We start from the raw sequence: 18,849 nt of genomic DNA on the forward strand, positions 1-18,849 counted from the left end.
ATTTCAATTTTATACTTAAACTATTCAATTTTGGATCAATTTCAATCATGCCATTAGCTATCGTCTAGAATTAGATAGCATTTGCTATCATCTTCATTTGAGATTTCATTTCACCCCCAAAATTATTCCTAAAATATCAATTAAACTCCTAAACAATATGTAATTTGGTGTCTAATTGATATTTTTGTGATAATTTGGGAGACAAAATAAAATTTCAAACGAAATTTTCGGTGCCATATCAACAACTTCCATTTCATTATAAATAACATTGGTGAAATTAATCCAAAATCAAATATTTTAGTTGTAAAATTAAAATTATAAAAAGTACATAAGTTATAAACTGATCATTGTGGTATAATTTGAGGGGTAAAATAAAATTTCCTCTTTTAAATTATGAAATTTGAAAATTAAATGAATAGAAAAATAATAGAACAATAAGGGAATTTTATAATACGCATCTCATTTTAGAGTGTGTATCGTATGTATCAGTTATGAAATTTGTGATGTTTGATTATCGGAAAATCCTATGGCACCCTACTACAAATTGGTGTCACTTTATCGCAAAATTTCGTAGCATCAATTACAAAAAAAAAAGTAACCTCGCCACAAATTAGTATAATAAAATGTCTAAAATTTTGTGATTCATTATGCATTTTATTGTTGACATTATGAAATTTTGTAATAAAGTACCGCCAATTTGTAGTAGGGTGCATGTGTGCACCCCCTTTGAGGTGCTACCCATAGAGTTTTCCTTGATTATTACCTATTGTGATTTTAGTTAAAATTTAGTTATGATTTATTGTAGTGTTAGTTATGATTCATTCTGTTATTGATTATGACTTATTTTGATTATTATTTTAAAAAAGTCTTTGGTTATATTTTTTATGTGATATTAGGTTATGACTCATTATTTTATTTTATTTTTTTAAGCTATGACTTAAAAAAATGTAATTAGGATATAACTTGCATATGATACACACTTCAAAATGGATATGAATAGTAGTATGACCTGAAATAATTTAAGTTGAGATAGAAGAGATATATATATATATATATATATTTTAGCAGAATTTTTATAAATATCAAGAGAATTCTTAACATGATTTCAAATAACTAATTTTATATAGTGATTTCAAAACTATAATGACAAAACTATTTCACTCAATGTTAAAGTTCATAACTAGACTAACATATCTAAGTTCGAGTTATAATCGTTGAATAATTAAGGTTAAATCTCTTGAATTGAAATTCATAGTTATAATCGTTGAATAATTAAGGTTAAAAGCAACTTATTTCAGCTTTCAGCTTAATTTAAGATATTTTGATGTATTTGGTTTAACTTATAGTTTATAACTTATAGCTTTTTGAAAGTCAGAAATCAGCTTATTCTTTGAGTGGGGCAGGAGATGCTTAATTTATAAGTCAGAAATCAGTTTATGTTCATAGTTATAAGCTATAAGCTGTTTAGGCATAAGTTATAAGCACTTTTCCACAGCCCTACCAAACAAGGCCATTAAACAGTTCGGATTATTAAAACGGAATCCGTAATGGGCCTTCACGGACTGAACAACACCATCCAATTTGATGAAGGAGTGGAGGCAAGCTGCTCCCTAAAAAAATTGTTGCCGTGTGTACCTGAGGCTAAAGCATTCAGACTTGGTGGGATTGTGGAACCAAACAAAACAGAGCAGAAGACAAATCATTCACTCTTAGATTTCCATTTCAATTTGGCAAACAAAACAGAGCCGAAAACAAAGCAGAGCCGAAAACAATTTCTCCTACTCTTTCCTTTCCAAAGACAAAAATATGGCCGAAATGATGATAGCAGGGTCTCTTCTCTCTGCCTCCTTCAAAGTGTTGTTTGAACGGTTGGCTTGTCCCCTGTTTGTGAAATTCTTCAAGAGTCTAACGCATCACAAGGAAGGAGATAAACTACTCAAGAAACTGAGGTCAAAATTGCTGCGACTTAGTGTCGTCCTCAATGATGCAGAGAAACAACAATTCACTAATCAATTAGTGAAAGATTGGATGGACGAGCTTAAAGATGCTATCTACCACGCAGATGACTTACTGGATGAGATTGCTACTAAAGCTTTGGGGTGCAAGGTGGAAGCTGAGTATCGAAGCGCTGTGAAAAACCAGGTAACAACCTCAACCTCGACTTCTGATTCAAGTTTGTATGATGCAAAGCTAGTGTCCCTGATGGAGGAGATCATTGAAAGATTAGAATGTTTTTTAGAAGAAAAAGATGATCTTGGTTTGAAAGAAGTTGCTGATCTGAAGTGGTCTCACTCTCACAGATTGCCATCAACTTCTTTAGTTGATGAATCTGGTGTGTATGGGAGGGATGATGACAAGGAGAAGATAATTAAAATATTGCTTTTGGATGAGGCGAGTAGTAATAATAAGATAGATGTGATTCCAATCATTGGGATGGGTGGAATAGGCAAGACCACCCTTGCTCAACTCATATACAATGATGGTAGAGTAGTTGAGCATTTTGATATGAAAGCATGGGTTTGTGTTTCTGATGAATTTGATGTTCTTAGGGTTATGAAAACAATTCTCGAGGCAATTACTTCCATTAATTATGACACACAAGACCTAAATCTGCTTCAAGTCAAACTGAAGGAGAGCTTGATGGGGAAGAAGTTTCTAATTGTTTTGGATGATGTGTGGAACGAGAACCCTAGTCATTGGGAAATCTTGTGTGCTCCTTTCACAGCTGGTGCATATGGAAGTAAGATTATTGCAACAACCCGTAATCGTAGTGTCGCATCTATCATGCAAACCATTCCTGTTCATCATTTGCAACAATTATCGAATAAAAATTGTTGGTTACTTTTTGCTAAAATTGCTTTCGTTAAAGGAGATTCAAAAGCTTTTCCAAAGCTTGAAAAGATTGGTAAACAAATTGTGGGTAGGTGCAAAGGTTTGCCTTTAGCTGCAAAAACACTTGCAGGTCTATTACGCTTCAAACTTGATGTTGAGGAATGGGATGAAATATTGAAGAGTGACATATGGGATTTGCCAGAGGATAAGAACAATATTCTTCCAGCCTTGAGATTGAGCTATCATTATCTCCCTTCATATTTAAAGCAATGTTTTGCTTTTTGTTCTACTTTTCCTAAAGATTATGAATTTGCAAAAGAGAAGCTAGTCTCATTTTGGATAGCTTTGAATTATGTGCAACAAACCACAAATAATAAAACTTTGGAAAAGACTGGGGAAGAGTATTTCGATGACCTATTATCAAGGTCATTCTTTCAACAACGAAGAGGTAGTAGATCCTTTTTTGTAATGCATGATTTAGTCCATGACCTAGCTCAAGTTGTCCATGGACAATTTTCTTTCAGTGTACATGACAAGAAGCTACTTGATATTTCTCCAAAAGCACGCCATTTTTCATATAAGAGGAGAACATTTGATGGTTTTGAAAAATTCAAGGCAATTAATGAGGCTAAGTATTTAAGGTCTATTTTACAATTAGAGTTTCGATATGAAGTTGGACATAATTCATACTTGCCCAAGAAGGCATTGGATGATATTTATCCAACGCAAAGACGCTTACGATTGCTATCATTGCCATATTATAGTATTGTGGATTTGCATGATTCAATTGGCAATTTGATACATCTTCGTTATTTGGATCTCTCTGCAACAAAAATAAAAAAATTGCCCAAAGTAGTTTGCACCCTGTATAATTTGCAAACATTGCTACTATCAAATTGTTTTCTTCTCACAACCTTGCCGATGGAGATTGGAAAATTAATTTTCTTGCGTCATCTTGATATTAGTGGAACTAAATTAATGGAGATGCCAATGCAAATGAGTCGATTAAAAGGTCTCCAACATTTAACTGATTTTGTTGTGGGAAAGTGCAGTGGGTCAGGTATTGATGAGTTGAAGGAGTTACATCATCTTCGTGCTAAACTGACAATTTCAGGTTTGCAAAATGTAAGGAGTGGAAGGGATGCATTGGAAGCAAAGCTGAAGAAAAAAGAGCACCTTGAAGAGATAGTGCTGGAATGGGGTAACACTACTGAGAATTCACAGAATGAAAGAGAAGTACTTGAAAATTTGCAGCCTCATACAAATTTGAAGCACGTCACAATCAAACGATATGGGGGCACAAGATTTCCAGAGTGGTTGGGAGATCACTCATACTCAAATATAGTGTCTTTATTCCTTGACGAATGTGATCATTGCTTGTCATTGCCACCACTTGGTAAGCTGTCCTCTTTGAAAGACCTTCGCATAGCAAGGATGAATGGAATAACTAAGGTGGGTGAGGAATTCTATGGGGATGGTTCTTCGACCAAACCGTTTCAATCTCTCGAGACTCTTCATTTTGAAGCAATGTTGGAATGGGTGGAATGGTATATTTTGGGGGCTAAAGAGTTTTCGCAGCTTAAAGAACTTCGTGTAATCAAGTGTCCAAAGTTGGTTGGAGGCTTACCCAAACAGATGCCATCTTGGGTGAGACTCGAGATTCGTGAATGCTCAGCACTTACGGCTTCACTTCCAAGGACTTCGGTTGCAAATAAACTAGTATTGAATGGATGCAATGGCGTAGACTTGGGATGGCAAGGTGTGTCTTCTCTTGTAAAATTGGAGATTTCAAATATGCCAAGTTTAAAGGAATTGACACCCGAGCTACACATGCTAACAAATCTGCAGAAGTTAATTATAAGAAATTGTCCAAGCCTTGTGTCATTTCCACACACAGGATTGCCGCCCATGCTTACAGTACTTGAGGTTAGGAGATGTGAGGCTTTGGATTCTGTAAATGTGTGCCTCAACACTTGCCTTCAGGAATTGTGTATTGAAAATTGTTCATCACTTTTGTCTTTTGCCGTTGGTGTTCTACCCATTACATTGAATGCAATTTCTATTTGGGCATGTCCGAAACTAGTGTTCTCAGTATCAGAGGAGATGGAGTGCTGCAACAGTTCCCTTGAATTGTTATCATTGCATAGCTGTGGTACTCTCAAGTCCTTGCCGCTTGGATTCTTTCCGAAACTTCAATCACTATATATCGAAAATTTTGAAATCCTTTCAATTCCGAATGGCCATGGACTAAATATTTCGACATCGCTTAAGCGTGTTCAGATAGTTAACTGCAATAGTATGGTATCTTGTCTGCAAGAAGCATTACATGCTCCCAATCTGAAATATTTTCATGTGTTTGACTGCAAAAAGCTCAAGTTGCTGCCAGAAGGAATGCATAGCCACCTTCCATCTCTTGAATCACTGAGTATATGGAACTGTCCAGAAATTGAGTCATTTCCGGAAGGGGGTCTGCCTTCCAACTTACGTCGACTTGAAATCAGGGGTTGCAAGAAACTTGTGGATTGCCGGAGAGAGTGGGGTTTGCAACGACTCCCCTCTCTTACAGAGTTCGTATTCGGAGGAGGCAAATACGAAGAAGAGGATGAGGAGTCCTTTCTGGAGGAAGCCCTGCTGCCCCCCACTCTTACATCGCTCGGTATCAATAATCTACAAAATCTGAAATCAATCAACTACCAGAGCTTTCAACACCTGACTTGTCTCAAAGAGCTGCGAATCTGCCAATGCCCTCAACTCCAATCCTGGCCCGAAGAGGGGCTTCTCGCCTCCCTTTCTAGGCTGTATATCTACGAATGTCCATTACTGAAACCTCGTTGCGAGAGGGACAGAGGTGATGAATGGCACAAGATTGCTCATATCCCCTTCATACGAATCGATGATGAAGTGATATTCTGAGCAACTCAATCGCACTTCAGTCAAATTTTTAGGTCTCTAACTGCTAAATATTTCGACATCGCTTGAGTTTGTTCGGATAAGTGCGTTCAATAGTATGGTATCTTGTCTGCAAGAAGCATTACACGCTCCCAATCTGAAAACTTTTTGGGTCTCTAACTGAAAATGCTCAAGTTTCTGCCAGAGGGAATGCATAGCCACCTTCCATCTCTTGAATCACTGAGTATATGGAACTGTCCAGAAATTGAGTCCTTTCCGGAAGGGGGTCTGCCGTCCAACTTTCGTCGACTTCAAATCGGGGGTTGCAAGAAACTTGTGGATCGCCGGAGAGAGTGGGGTTTGCAACGATCCCCCTCTCTTACAAAGTTCACATTCGGAGGAGGCAAATACGAAGAAGAGGATGATGATGTGCTGGAGTCCTTTCTGGAGGAAGCCCTGCTGCCCCCCACTCTTACATCGCTCTGGATCAGAGGTCTACAAAATCTGAAATCAATCAACTATCAGAGCTTTCAACACCTGACTTGTCTCAAAGAGCTGGAAATCTTCAACTGCCCTCAATTCCAATCCTTGCCCGAAGAGGGGCTTCTCGCCTCCCTTTCTAGGCTGTATATCTACGAATGTCCATTACTGAAACCTCGTTGCGAGAGGGACAGAGGTGATGAATGGCACAAGATTGCTCATATCCCCTTCATACAAATCGACTATGAAGTGATCTGAGCAACTCACTCGCAACTTCAGTTAAATATTCTTCGGCAAATTGTTTCACTCTACCCAAAGCACCAAACATCGTAACATCCTTTCTTAGAGGTACATCACCAGGGATATTTCACCATTTATTTACTTAATCATTTTGTTTTGGTGTTAACTTTCCTGCATGCATATATATATATATTTGATCAATGACCTTTTTATTTGGCTTTTGCCTGTTCCTTTTCTGTTACTAATTCATTTTCTTTCCATTTTTTGAGGGCTCAAAAATAAATTTTGCCAAATTAATAAATTTTATAAACTTTTTTAGGTGTGTTTGGTTGGAAAATTTAGAAAGAGAAAGGAAAAAAATATAAAATTAAGTAAAATAAAAATATATTTTATTTACAATTTACTTATCTTTTCATTTTTTAAAAATTTCCTAACCAAACACAATGCCTTAATAACTAATGTTATTCAATTTAGTGATATGATGATGTCTGCCGCATCAATAAACAAATAAAAACAAGTAAATTTATTAATTTGTATAATATCAATCTTTAAAAGGTAAATAAGGGTGGAAATCTTTTGGAAAGGAATTCTTATTTATTTTGTTTATTTTTATAATCGAAAGTTAAACCACCTCTAATTCTCTTCCAGGCACTGCAAATTCTCATATTCTAGTCCGAGTTAGCTTGACATCTGGATTGGCTCAAAACTTGAGGGCTAATTGGCACAGGTTTACTAGTTTACCCTCCCATTAGCACAAATATTGGCATTTTCATTATCCTAATGCTCTATAAATTAATAAAATTTTCAATTTTTTATTCTATTGACCTGATATCTATTATATTATTGAAGTGAAAATGTTTCACATTTAAAGTTTTTTAAAATTGCATGACAACACATTAGTTACTAATATGTTTTTGTAAGATTTTGATGGTTTATATAGTATTTTTGTTTTCATTAAGCGGTCCTACCCACGGCCAATCAATAATCAATGAACATTTGTTATGATCAGAAAGTATAAAATTCAATCTGCATTTTACATATTTAAATAACCTTTATATTGAATTTTACATATTTAAATAACCTCATATATATATATATATATATCTATATATTATGTATTTTAATATAATATAATATATTTATTACACATATATCAACATTAACTACAACTCAAATAGTGGTTAACATTTCCCTTCATTAATATATCTCATTTTTGTGTTTCTTTTTCTAAGTTCTGTTTTCTTTTTTTTTTTCTTCCCCGTATTATAATCCAATTCATGAATTTGTAATATGTTCCAATTTAAATTTTTTACTGACTCGTCATTTAATTTTCCATTTTCAGGTGATGTTTGTTTCAGTTTTTATAGACTTACTGACATAATATTTAGCATCAGGTAAGTTCATCAAAATTACGAAATTCGTTGTAATTTGTTCATGGAAAGTATTATTTTTTTTAAAAAAAATTTATAAAAAGGAAACTTTTATTGTTATACCAATTTTTTTTTTTTTTCATATATATATCCATAAATTTCTTGGTATATAACTATCTGATTTGATAATAAATGTATCTTTAATTTTAATTGGGGATCCATGGAATAAATCAGTGCGTGCGCGTGCGCTTGCGCACATATGGCTTTGCATTAGCATATTGTTGAAAACTTGAAGGTGTTTCTTGTGTAAAGGTGCAATTAGAGTGAGGATCATGTACCACTAGGATAGACAAATAAAGTTGAGAAACAACCTCATGTAAAATGCTTAAGTTATGATCCTATCAAATTGAAGGAGTGTCTATTGGTTTTCACATGTTCACAAGTTTACATTGGACCAAAGCAGAAAGGGGAGGGCTCACCCTTATGCAGGGTAGATTTGGAAAAGGGTTCACCTTTTTTCTAAATAAAACAATTTGCAATTAGGCACACTAAACTTTCTTTCTGGATTCTATTGATAGGTTATGTACGATTAGTACTCTGGAAGGAGCTGGCGATTTGCATTTTACGATAAAGACTGTTGAGGATGCAAATGCTGCTATTGAAAAGCTAAATGGCACGGTAAGACATGATTATATGGTCATATTACTGGCTTTTAAAGATTAGAAATTCACTATGAATGGTTCTTTGCTTATATGAATCCTTTCACTTGAACAAATTGCTTAATTTGATCTTGTCTTCCACTGTTGGCTCGTTTTCTTTTTCTTATATACTCCTCCTCCTCCTCTTCTTCTTCTTCTTCTTCTTCTTCTCCAATTTTAATTCATCCTTTTGATTTATGCATTCGTACATTTTAATTTTATTGAAAAACCCATTTTGATTTCAAGCTTGTAGTCTTTTCTGTGATAATTATGGCGTTTATTAGATATGGGTGTTTGTTCATAGAGAACCATATTGTCAAATATGATTTGGGTTTAATCTGAATTCTTCATAAGTTTTTTTATCAACGGGTTTTGAAATTTAATGAAAAAAAAACAAAAAACAAAGTGGACTCCAAGATTTTGAAAAAAATTCAAGAGTCACTGCTAAGAGTATCTCCAATCTTTCACCAATTTTTTCATCTAATTTGATTACAAATTTGAGGAAAAAGTTTGATTTGATATGAACTATTCCAATCATTTCATTAAATTTTCATCAAAATTTTTATAAAAGGTCCCTTCTTATTCCAAATTTCACTTTTCATCAAATTTGATGGAAAAAAATCACTTCCAATGTTTCATCTTTTTAATTTTTTATCAAATTCAAATTTGATGAAGGATTTTATGAATTCTCAATTTGATGAAAAAATGAGTCTCCATTGATTTGATGAAAGGATTGGATGTTATTTTTCAGCAATTTTTCATCAAATGAAAGAAATGGTGAATGATTGGATATGCTCTAACTTGCACCAAACAATTGGTTCAACATAGATGAGTTTCAACGTATGTTAAAGCTAAGTGAATTTCAATCAATGGTTGCTAGTTGCTACACTTTTTGATTCTTAGATGCATAGTAGATCAATCTTGCCAATAGTTGATAGCTTACATTTGTGATTTAGGATTTTTTTTGTGAGGTTAATCAATCCATATTTATTTATTATAATTTCAGTCGGTGCATATGCATGTGGGCTTTCATCTTCATGCCTGCACGTTTGCAGCAGCATGAAGTCAAGAGAGGGAGATGTTAATAAGAGAACTTGGTTAGTTAGCAAATCTCCATGCTTGAATTGGGGTATGTTTAGTGTGTTTAGAAGACGATGGGGATGCCATCACTATTTTTGATGTTTTACGAAGCATTTTGGTTGTCATACCATCAAGTTGTGATAGGGGATGTTAAAGAGACCTTCATCTTATGGTAAATTTATATGGTTGAATTAGGATCACTTTAATAAGGTAGAAGAGTCATCCTTGCTGTTCAGAGTTCTTCTAACGGCAACTAGATTCCCTTGTTTGATTTCAATTACTCACCCAACACTCATGGTTTACGTTCCTATATTTAGGATTCACTATTTGCAAAATAGTTGCTATATCTGTGTGAATAAATGAGTATTTACTTATGATTAGTTTGAGTATGAGAGTCTAGTGGTAGGATGCAAAAAGTTAAACTTCCCACTTGCATAGCACTTGAAATCAAGGGAATTTTTATTTATTTATTTTTGGGGTATGCTGGTGAAGATCCTTATCCTCTTCAATGTTGAAAATGTTACATAGAATTATTTTATTGCTTCATCATTTGACTAGCAATCTGTTGCTTATTTTCTTAATGTACTCTAGTTCTGTTCTCATTCTTCCTCTAAACCTATGTGTTTAGCTTGCATAAAATCATAAATCAAATGGCATGTAATGGCCTTGTTTGATAACTTTTTTTAGTAGTCTTTTCCCCGTGAATGTTTCTTCTAGAGCACATCATGTATCCCCAAGTTCACATTGCATTAAGAATGTCAGGTCATCTTCTACTGGGCGTTGTTCGGATATATTCAAAGAAAGTCTACTATCTGTACCAAGACTACAATTTTTTTTCCTGTAGAAGTTAATCTGCCAGAAGATGCAACTCATGCACCTTTTGACTCTGTCACTTTGCCAAAAACGTTCAAACTTGATGCCTTGAATTTGGATGATGACTTCTGGCTACCTATTGCACTTCTGCCTTTCTTTGAATCTATAGATAACACTCAATTTTTAATTCTCCGGGCTCAAGATAATCATCTCCGGAGCGAGGAGGAGATAACACTTACATGTGGTAGTATTTCATGTGCTTCCTTGAATTCATATTTTGTAAATTATTGCACTCTAGTTTATGATTTTTTTAGTTCAAAAACACTTACTGGTGGTAGCATTACATGTGCTTCTATGTATTCATATTTTGATTTGATAGTTCAAATGGTAACTGATTGAACTGGAATTATCATATTGTAGATCAAATTCTGATTGGAAGAGACCCGTACATTGCCATTACTTTTGATGAGGTAACTTGATTACCTCAGTCATATTTAATTTTTGAAGTAGAGGTATTTGAGTTGCAGTATCACATAACAAAGATGTCTGTTGTTGTAGGACATTTTGAGGGATTCAATCGGTTTGAAAGATGCTTCTGTATCGGGAGTCATTCCAATGAAGGAAGAGTATGTCTCTAATAAAAAATAAATAAAAGTCTCGTTCTTTTTCCTGTCTCTTAAGGATTTAATGAGTTCCTTTCTTTTGTTAATTACAGTCCCCGTACTGCACTTCCAGTGGACCCAACTGTAGGTTTTCAAGATCCTGGTCCAGAAGAGATTGAAATGCTCAATGAAGATAATTTTCCTCAAAATATCCCAGAAATTGAAGTTATGCATGATGTTGCCCATGATTTTCATGTGGATAACATTTCCCTTTGGCCAGATTGAGGGAATGATGTACTTGAACCGGACAGAATTTTGGAGCAGCAAAGCACAAATGAGAAGGAAATCCTTCCACCAGCTGCGGAAGAAATATTAGTCTCTGGAGGACAGTCTCTCCCATCTCAGCGACATGGAGAACCAGTTAGTTCTGCTTCTTCAGGCAAAGCTCCTGACATTTTTTATTCACATGTTTCATTTGGTAGGTGCAAATTTCTCATTATTGGATGCAGCCTAAAATCAAACTAGCTTTATATTTGGGTATACTTTCTTTCTTTTGTGGCAGGGCATGCATCACCTGAACTGGCAATGCCTTCAACGCCACTTGTTGGCCAGCCAAAAGTAAGACCAAGAAAGAGGAAGCCGCTCTATGATGAGTCCACTGTATTGACTATAAGTATGAATTTTGAGGCTGTTCATTTGGGTTTTTTTTTATTATTCTAATACTGTTAAAAAACTGTTTTTCAACAAGGATATGGATATGTCAGGTTTATGAAGGGGGCACTTGATAATTGTAGTGACCTACTGCGAAAGAGGAAATGTTGCCCTTCTTCTGCTTTGGATGTTTGGAAGTCAAATAATAGATTAAGAAAAGAAAAAATCTTTCTTGAACCAGTAATGACTGGTGAGTGGGTTTCTTCATTTACTGTTATGCCTCAATTGCTTTTACCTCTTGATTGAAGGAATTGATTTAATGAGAGAATGGGTGCCCATATATCTGCAGGGTTGTGTGCAGATCTATGTAACATTTATATGAGGGACTTCATTACTGCGGAACCTCATTTAGTTAACATGGAAGAAGCTTGGCCAGAGCCTATTGTTGCAGAGTCTGCTCCCATGCATGACCTTGATATGGAAATTGAACGCCTTCAAAATTATCAAGGCCCCGATGGTAGTAACATTTTACCTGAAATCATGGGTTCTCCTAATAGATTCATGGCTTCTGAGACCAGATTCAAGTCTTATCCATATAGAAGAGATGACTTCACTCCTGCTTCAGCTGGCAATTTAGGCTCACAATCAGAACCTCAACTGGGAACAACTGTTGGGACTGGAGTACAACCCACACCGGACTTGGCAGCATCTACTAGAGCTCTTGGGTCTGAGTTGGAAACACTGATGACATTTTTAGGGGAGCGTCTAGGATTTGAAAACACTGGTCTTTCGGATATTACTGAGGTGATGAATTCAGCCGAAGCAGATGTAAGTTCGTTATGTTTAAATCATTTCTGTGCTTTGAGTGGTTAATATTGTCAGAGGTACATGTGTTTGTCTTTAATGATCCATCATGTTTTCCTTTCTTTTAAATAGTTTTTGACTTTGGAATATCATTAACAATAGGTTCATTTTGTGGTTCTGAAATATGGTAGATGCTTCTTGATGACCTCTCAAGGCATTACTTAAAAGAAAACGATTCAGCAGGGATCAACTTGAGGGGCTTGTGCCTACAAATGTGACACATACATGAACTGCATGCTACACACTTTATGGTTCTCTTTTGTTGCTTATGTGTTATATAACCATCAATTTACTTAATGAATATCATATAAAGGATTGCCACTATATGCACATGTACATATATATATTCACTCTAAACCTTTTGGAGCGAGTTTCATTTAAGACTCAACACAAGAAGTTGGAACTTATAGTTCAACTAAAAAGTGTAGACTTTACATAAGTGATATTGTTAAATTGTTTGATAATGATCCTCACTTTTAGTTGATTTCATTATGCTTGAAGTGATGCAATGCATTAAATTCTTTTATGCACATGTATTTGTACGCATGGCTTCACTTAAAACTTCACCTTCTGAATGATTGAAGTGAGAGCACTTATCAGAGGTTGCATCTCACTCACTGTCTCATTTCACTGCAGGATCGTTTTTTAGCCTCTGAAGATTATATGCCCACCAGTAAGTGAAGAAACCTTTGTAAATTTTTTGATTATCAATATGGATGATTTTGTGACAAGACACAAATGATAGTAGACATTCCACTGTTATTTACTTTTGGTATCATGCTTTTAACAGAAATCCAAACAACTCAAGGAGTTGACGGATTGTCGGGGACAACAAGGTAGCTTCTTGCAAGATATCCCATTAGTACTAAATGAGCTTCACTGTTTTAAGTAGCCTCTAAATGTATTTTGTGTGACTTATTTATGTTGGGTATACCTCCTTATTGGAATGTGGAACCCAATTGGTTTGTTAAAGAATTTTAATTTGGCTTGGTTTAGGTATAATATATTTTTATATATTATATTTGTGGAGACCCAATCCAATTTGGAAACAACTAAGGTTTGATAATAAACCCTAGATTCACAATATTATGGGGTGTGTATTGTTTTTCCCAAAGGAAAGTGGCAGCCGTTTTCTTGGTGAGATAGTGCTCCGGAAAAATCAGTGGGTAGCAGCAGCAAATTGATGTTGGTGCATCTTTGTTTGGGTGCTTTGGTGAAGTTGTTTTGGTTCGTTATTTTGGATCTTCTTCAATTCTGATTCTGAAGATTTTGGTTCATCTATTTGGTGAGGTCTTTCCTCTTGTTTTTTTGTGATTATTTGGAATTCACCTAAGGGTGGTTTTGTGAGACCATTAGTGTCTCGTTTGTAATCGTTTGGAACTTATTTGGTTGATAGTTGAATCGGATTTCGATCCCGTGGACGTACCTCACATTGAGGGAATCACATAAAATTCTTGTGTTGCCTTTGATTTAATTTTTCCTCATTAGTTTTTATTATCATTGATTGATTTACTTGTGGGGAATCACATATTTTCCCTAACAACTGGTATCAGAGCATACGGTTTATTTGGGTTTAATTATTTGTGTAAATCAATGGAGGGGAATGTGGGTCGTATGTCTAGCTTCAATGGAAGCAATTGGGTAACTGGAAAACTAAAATGGAGGACCTATTATTTGGTAAAGATTTGTATGGACCCATTGAGGGTGATAGTGGCAAACCCGAGGGTATGAAAGATGATGAATGGAATATGCTTAATCGAAAAGCCGTTGGTGTTATCCGTCAATGGATTGATGACAGTGTGTTTCATCATGTTGTTACTGAAACTTCAGCACATGATTTATGGAAAAAATTAGAGAACTTTTATGATAGGAAATCAGCCACAAATAAAGCCTTTCTGTTTCGTAAGTTGGTTAATTTAAAATATAAAGAGGGCAGCCCTATTCCGGAACATCTGAATGAAATAAAGAGTATTGTTAACCAACTTGCTTCTATGAAAATTGTTTTTGATGATGAGTTGCAGGCTTTGATGCTACTTAGTTCTTTGCCCGAAAGTTTGGAGACTTTGGTTGTAACCGTCAGTAATTCGGCGCCCGATGGAGTTGTCACAATGGGCCAAGTCACTAGTAGCTTGTTGAATGAAGAAACTAGAAGAAAATCAGCGGGTCCCTCTCATTCGGAAGCATTTGTTGTGAGAGGCCGAAGCAAAACAAGAGAGAGGAGTAAAACTCCTCATGGTCGTGATCAAAGCCGTGACAAATCGAAAGATGGTTCTTTTTCAAAGAAAAACATTGAGTGCCATTATTACCATGAGAAAGGGCACATAAAGCGGGAATGCCGAAAGCTCAAGAATAAGGAGAAAAGGCGTGACAAAAGTGTGGACAAGAACCAAGAAGACACAACGGCAGTTACTACCAATGGTGATCTCATGGTCGTTTGTGAAGATGCTTGTATCAATTTTGTAGGCCAAGAGAGCAATTGGGTGATTGATTCCGGTGCTTCTTTTCATGTGACTTCTCGAGTTGATTTCTTCACTACCTACACCGAAGGAGATTATGGTTTTGTTCGAATGGGTAATGAAGGTTTGTCCAAGATTATTGGCATGGGTGATGTTTGCTTGGAAACAAATTTGGACTGCAAGTTGTTGCTTAAAGATGTGAGGCATGTTCCCGACATTCGCCTCAATTTGATCTCTACCGGGAAGCTAGATGATGAAGGCTACAGCAACAAATTTGGTGATGGAATATGGAAGCTCACAAAGGGTTCCTTGGTGGTGGCTAAGTGTAAGAAGACTCATACACTTTATTCGATGCAAGGAAAAATTTGTAAATGTGTCGTCAATGCACTTCAAGATGATACTTCTACCGAATTGTGGCACAAGCGGCTTGGCCATATGAGTGAAAAGGGGCTGCAAGTTTTGTTCAAGAAAGACCTTCTACCTGGTTTGAAAGGTACACATCTCAAAACTTGTGTTCATTGTTTGGCGGGTAAACAACATGAGTTTCTTTTCATAAAAATGTTGCTTCTAGAAAAGAAAACGTTTTGGAGTTGATTCATTCAGATGTTTGTGGTCCTTTAAAAGTTAGAACACATGGTGGTGCACTTTATTTTGTTACTTTCATTGATGATTATTCAAGGAAAGTTTGGACTTTTCTACTAAAAACTAAAGATCAAGTTCTAGAAGTATTTAAGCATTTTCAGGCCATGGTTGAAAGAGAAACAGGGCAGAAATTGAAGTGCATCCGATCAGACAATGGTGGTGAATACATTGGACCATTTGATGAGTATTGTCGCAGCCAAGGCATTCGGCACCAAAAGACAGTTAAGAAGACTCCTCAACAAAATGGAGTTGCCGAGAGAATAAACCGCACCATTGTGGAAAGAACAAGGTGTTTGCTTTCACAAGCTAAATTGCCAAGATCCTTTTGGGGTGAGGCATTGAAGACAGCGGTTGACGTGATCAATTTGTCTCCTTCCTATCCATTGAATGGTGATGTTCCAAAAAGAGTTTGGACCGGCAAAGATGTGTTTTATGAGCACTTGAAAGTGTTTGGTTGCCGAGCTTTTGTTCACATTCCAAAGGATGAGAGGTCCAAGCTTGATAGTAAGTCAAGGCAATGTATTTTTCTTGGCTATGGGCGTGATGAATTTGGGTATAGATTGTGGGATCCGGTCGACAAAAAAGTCATTCGAAGCCGTGATGTTGTGTTTCTTGAAGACCAAACAATTGAAGACTTTGGCAAAGGTGATAAACCGAAGCCAAAAACTAGTGATCTCATTGACATGGATCCATCTCCTTCATCTTCAGTTGATGATGAAAATGGGGGAGATGTGCAGCCACCTATTAAAGATGTAGAGGATGATGCTAATCCTAATGAAGTTGAGCCAGAAATTGAGGAAGAGCATCCAACTCAAGAACCGCCACCGCAACTTGAGTTGAGGATATCTACAAGGGACCGGCAACCTTCAAGAAAGTATCCTCCCAATGAATTTGTGTTGATTTATGATCAAGGGGAACCGGAGAGCTACCAAGAAGCAATTGAGCATGCAAAGAAAGGTGATTGGAAAAAGGCTATGGAAGAGGAGATGAATTCCTTACTTGAAAACCAAACTTATGATTTAGTGAAGTTGCCTAAAGGGAGAAAAATTCTGAAAAATAAGTGGGTTTTCCAATTGAAGAATGATGTCAAGAATCTAAGGCACAAGGCACGTCTTGTTGTGAAAGGCTTTGGGCAAAAGAAAGGTATTGACTTTGACGAGATTTTCTCGTCGGTTGTAAAGATGTCTTCTATTCGGGTTGTACTTGGCATGGCTGCAACTATGAACCTTGAAGTTGAGCAACTTGATGTGAAGACCGCATTTCTTCATGGTGATCTTGAAGAAGAAATTTACATGGAGCAACCGGAAGGTTTTGTAGAGAAAGGGAAAGAGAAATTTGTTTGCAAATTGAAGAAAAGTTTGTATGGCCTCAAGCAAGCCCCGCGGCAATGGTACAAAAAATTTGACTCTTTCATGATGAATAATGGTTTTTCTAAAACCACTTCGGACCATTGTGTGTTTGTGAAAAATTTCCCAGGTGGCAAATTTATTATTCTTTTGCTTTATGTTGATGACATGTTAATTGTGGGTCAAGATTCTACCATGATAAACAGGTTGAAATTGGAGTTGAGCAAGTCTTTTGCTATGAAAGATTTGGGACCGGCAAAGCAAATACTTGGTATGAAAATTGTTCGTGATCGCAAAAAGGGGCTGATTTGGTTGTCTCAAGAAAGCTACATTGAGAAAGTTCTTGAGAGGTTCAACATGAATAATGCAAAGCCGGTTGGTTGTCCACTTGCGGGTCACTTCAAGCTTAGTTCGAATCAATGTCCTACAAGTGAGAAAGACAAAGAAGAAATGTTGAAAGTTCCTTATGCTTCAGCAGTTGGTTCTTTGATGTACGCCATGGTTTGTACAAGGTCGGATATTGCTCATGCAGTTGGTGTGGTGAGTCGTTTTCTCTCTAATCCGAGTAAAGAGCATTGGGCAGCGGTAAAATGGATTCTAAGGTATCTTCGAGGGACTCCGAAGGTGTGTTTGTGTTTTGGGGATGGTAAACCGATACTTGATGGGTTCACAGATTCTGACATGGCTGGTGATATTGATTCTAGGAAACCTACTTCGGGGTATTCGATGACTTTTGCAGGGGGAGCTGTGGCATGGCAATCTAAATTACAAAAATGTGTTGCTCTTTCAACTACCGAAGTTGAATTTATTGCCATTACAGAAGCTTGCAAAGAAGAGTTATGGTTGAAGAAATTTTTGCAAGAGTTGGGTTTGAAGCAAGAAAAGTATGTGCTTTATTGTGATAGTCAAAGTGCTATTCACTTGAGTAAAAATTTTACTTTTCATTCGAGATCGAAACACATTGATGAGAGATACCATTGGATTCGTGATGTGTTAGATTCGAAATTGTTTCAACTCGAAAAGGTTCACACAGATGATAATATTTCAGATATGTTGACAAAGACTTTGTCGAGGGACAAACATTTGAAGTGTCGAACTTTGGCGGGTATGGTTGATTTCTCCACCTAAGTCGGTAGGGGGAGAATTGTTGGGTATACCTCCTTATTGGAGTGTGGGACCTAATTGGTTTGTTAAAGAATTTTAATTTGGCTTGGTTTAGGTATAATATATTTTTATATATTATATTTGTGGAGACCCAATCCAATTTGGAAACAACTAAGGTTTGATAATAAACCCTAGATTCACAATATTATGGGGTGTGTATTGTTTTTCCTAAAGGAAAGTGGCAGCCGTTTTCTTGGTGAGATAGTGGTCCGGAAAAACCAGTGAGTAGCAGCAGCAAATTGATGTTGGTGCATCTTTGTTTGGGTGCTTTGGTGAAGTTGTTTTGGTTCGTTATTTTGGATCTTCTTCAACTCTGATTCTGAAGATTTTGGTTCATCTATTTGGTGAGATCTTTCCTCTTGTTTATTTGTGATTATTTGGAATTCACATAAGGGTAGTTTTGTGAGACCATTAGTGTCTCGTTTGTAATCGTTTGAAACTTATTTGGTTGATAGTGGAATCAGATTTTGATCCCGTGGATGTACCTCACATTGAGGGAACCACGTAAAATTCTTGTGTTGCCTTTGATTTAATTTTTCCTCATTAGTTTTTATTCTCATTGATTGATTTACTTATGGAGAATCACATATTTTTCCTAACAATTTACAAGAAAGTGGCTCAATATTTAAAAGGAAAGTCTTCAGTTACCCCCATCTTAGAAGACATATCTGGGGATCTAATCTTGAACAAGCTCGTGGAAGGAAAAATCAGAAAAGTATGTT

General features: G+C 36.1%; 1 protein-coding gene and 1 pseudogene across 2 annotated transcripts; both read left to right on the forward strand.

The window, feature by feature from the left end:
• Window positions 1-1,665: 1,665 nt before the first annotated feature.
• LOC114287230 (putative disease resistance RPP13-like protein 1 pseudogene) lies at window positions 1,666-11,482 on the forward strand (annotated as a pseudogene). Its single transcript, XR_014360215.1, has 8 exons — window positions 1,666-5,742; window positions 5,902-6,549; window positions 7,090-7,168; window positions 7,784-7,835; window positions 8,390-8,489; window positions 10,823-10,872; window positions 10,961-11,028; window positions 11,118-11,482. The product of XR_014360215.1 is annotated as a putative disease resistance RPP13-like protein 1 pseudogene (transcript).
• Window positions 10,345-12,737, forward strand: LOC145819208 (sister chromatid cohesion 1 protein 3-like). The gene is made up of 10 exons (XM_082913170.1): window positions 10,345-10,351; window positions 10,434-10,646; window positions 10,823-10,872; window positions 10,961-11,028; window positions 11,118-11,259; window positions 11,329-11,482; window positions 11,567-11,677; window positions 11,753-11,905; window positions 12,005-12,483; window positions 12,651-12,737. The coding sequence occupies exons 1-10, from the start codon at window positions 10,345-10,347 to the stop codon at window positions 12,735-12,737; spliced, it is 1,464 nt and encodes a 487-aa protein (XP_082769296.1).
• The last annotated feature ends 6,112 nt before the right edge of the window (window positions 12,738-18,849 follow it).

The sequence above is a fragment of the Camellia sinensis genome, chromosome 2 (assembly GCF_055761805.1).
Source record: "Camellia sinensis isolate YWXY chromosome 2, ASM5576180v1, whole genome shotgun sequence".
In the NCBI taxonomy this organism is placed as follows: Eukaryota; Viridiplantae; Streptophyta; class Magnoliopsida; order Ericales; family Theaceae; genus Camellia; species Camellia sinensis.

Coding starts and splice junctions, on each gene's coding strand:
- LOC145819208 (XM_082913170.1), top strand. Junction 11,483..11,566: donor TTATTCACATGTTTCATTTG/GTAGGTGCAAAT, acceptor CTTTTGTGGCAG/GGCATGCATCACCTGAACTG. Junction 11,906..12,004: donor TCTTGAACCAGTAATGACTG/GTGAGTGGGTTT, acceptor ATATATCTGCAG/GGTTGTGTGCAGATCTATGT.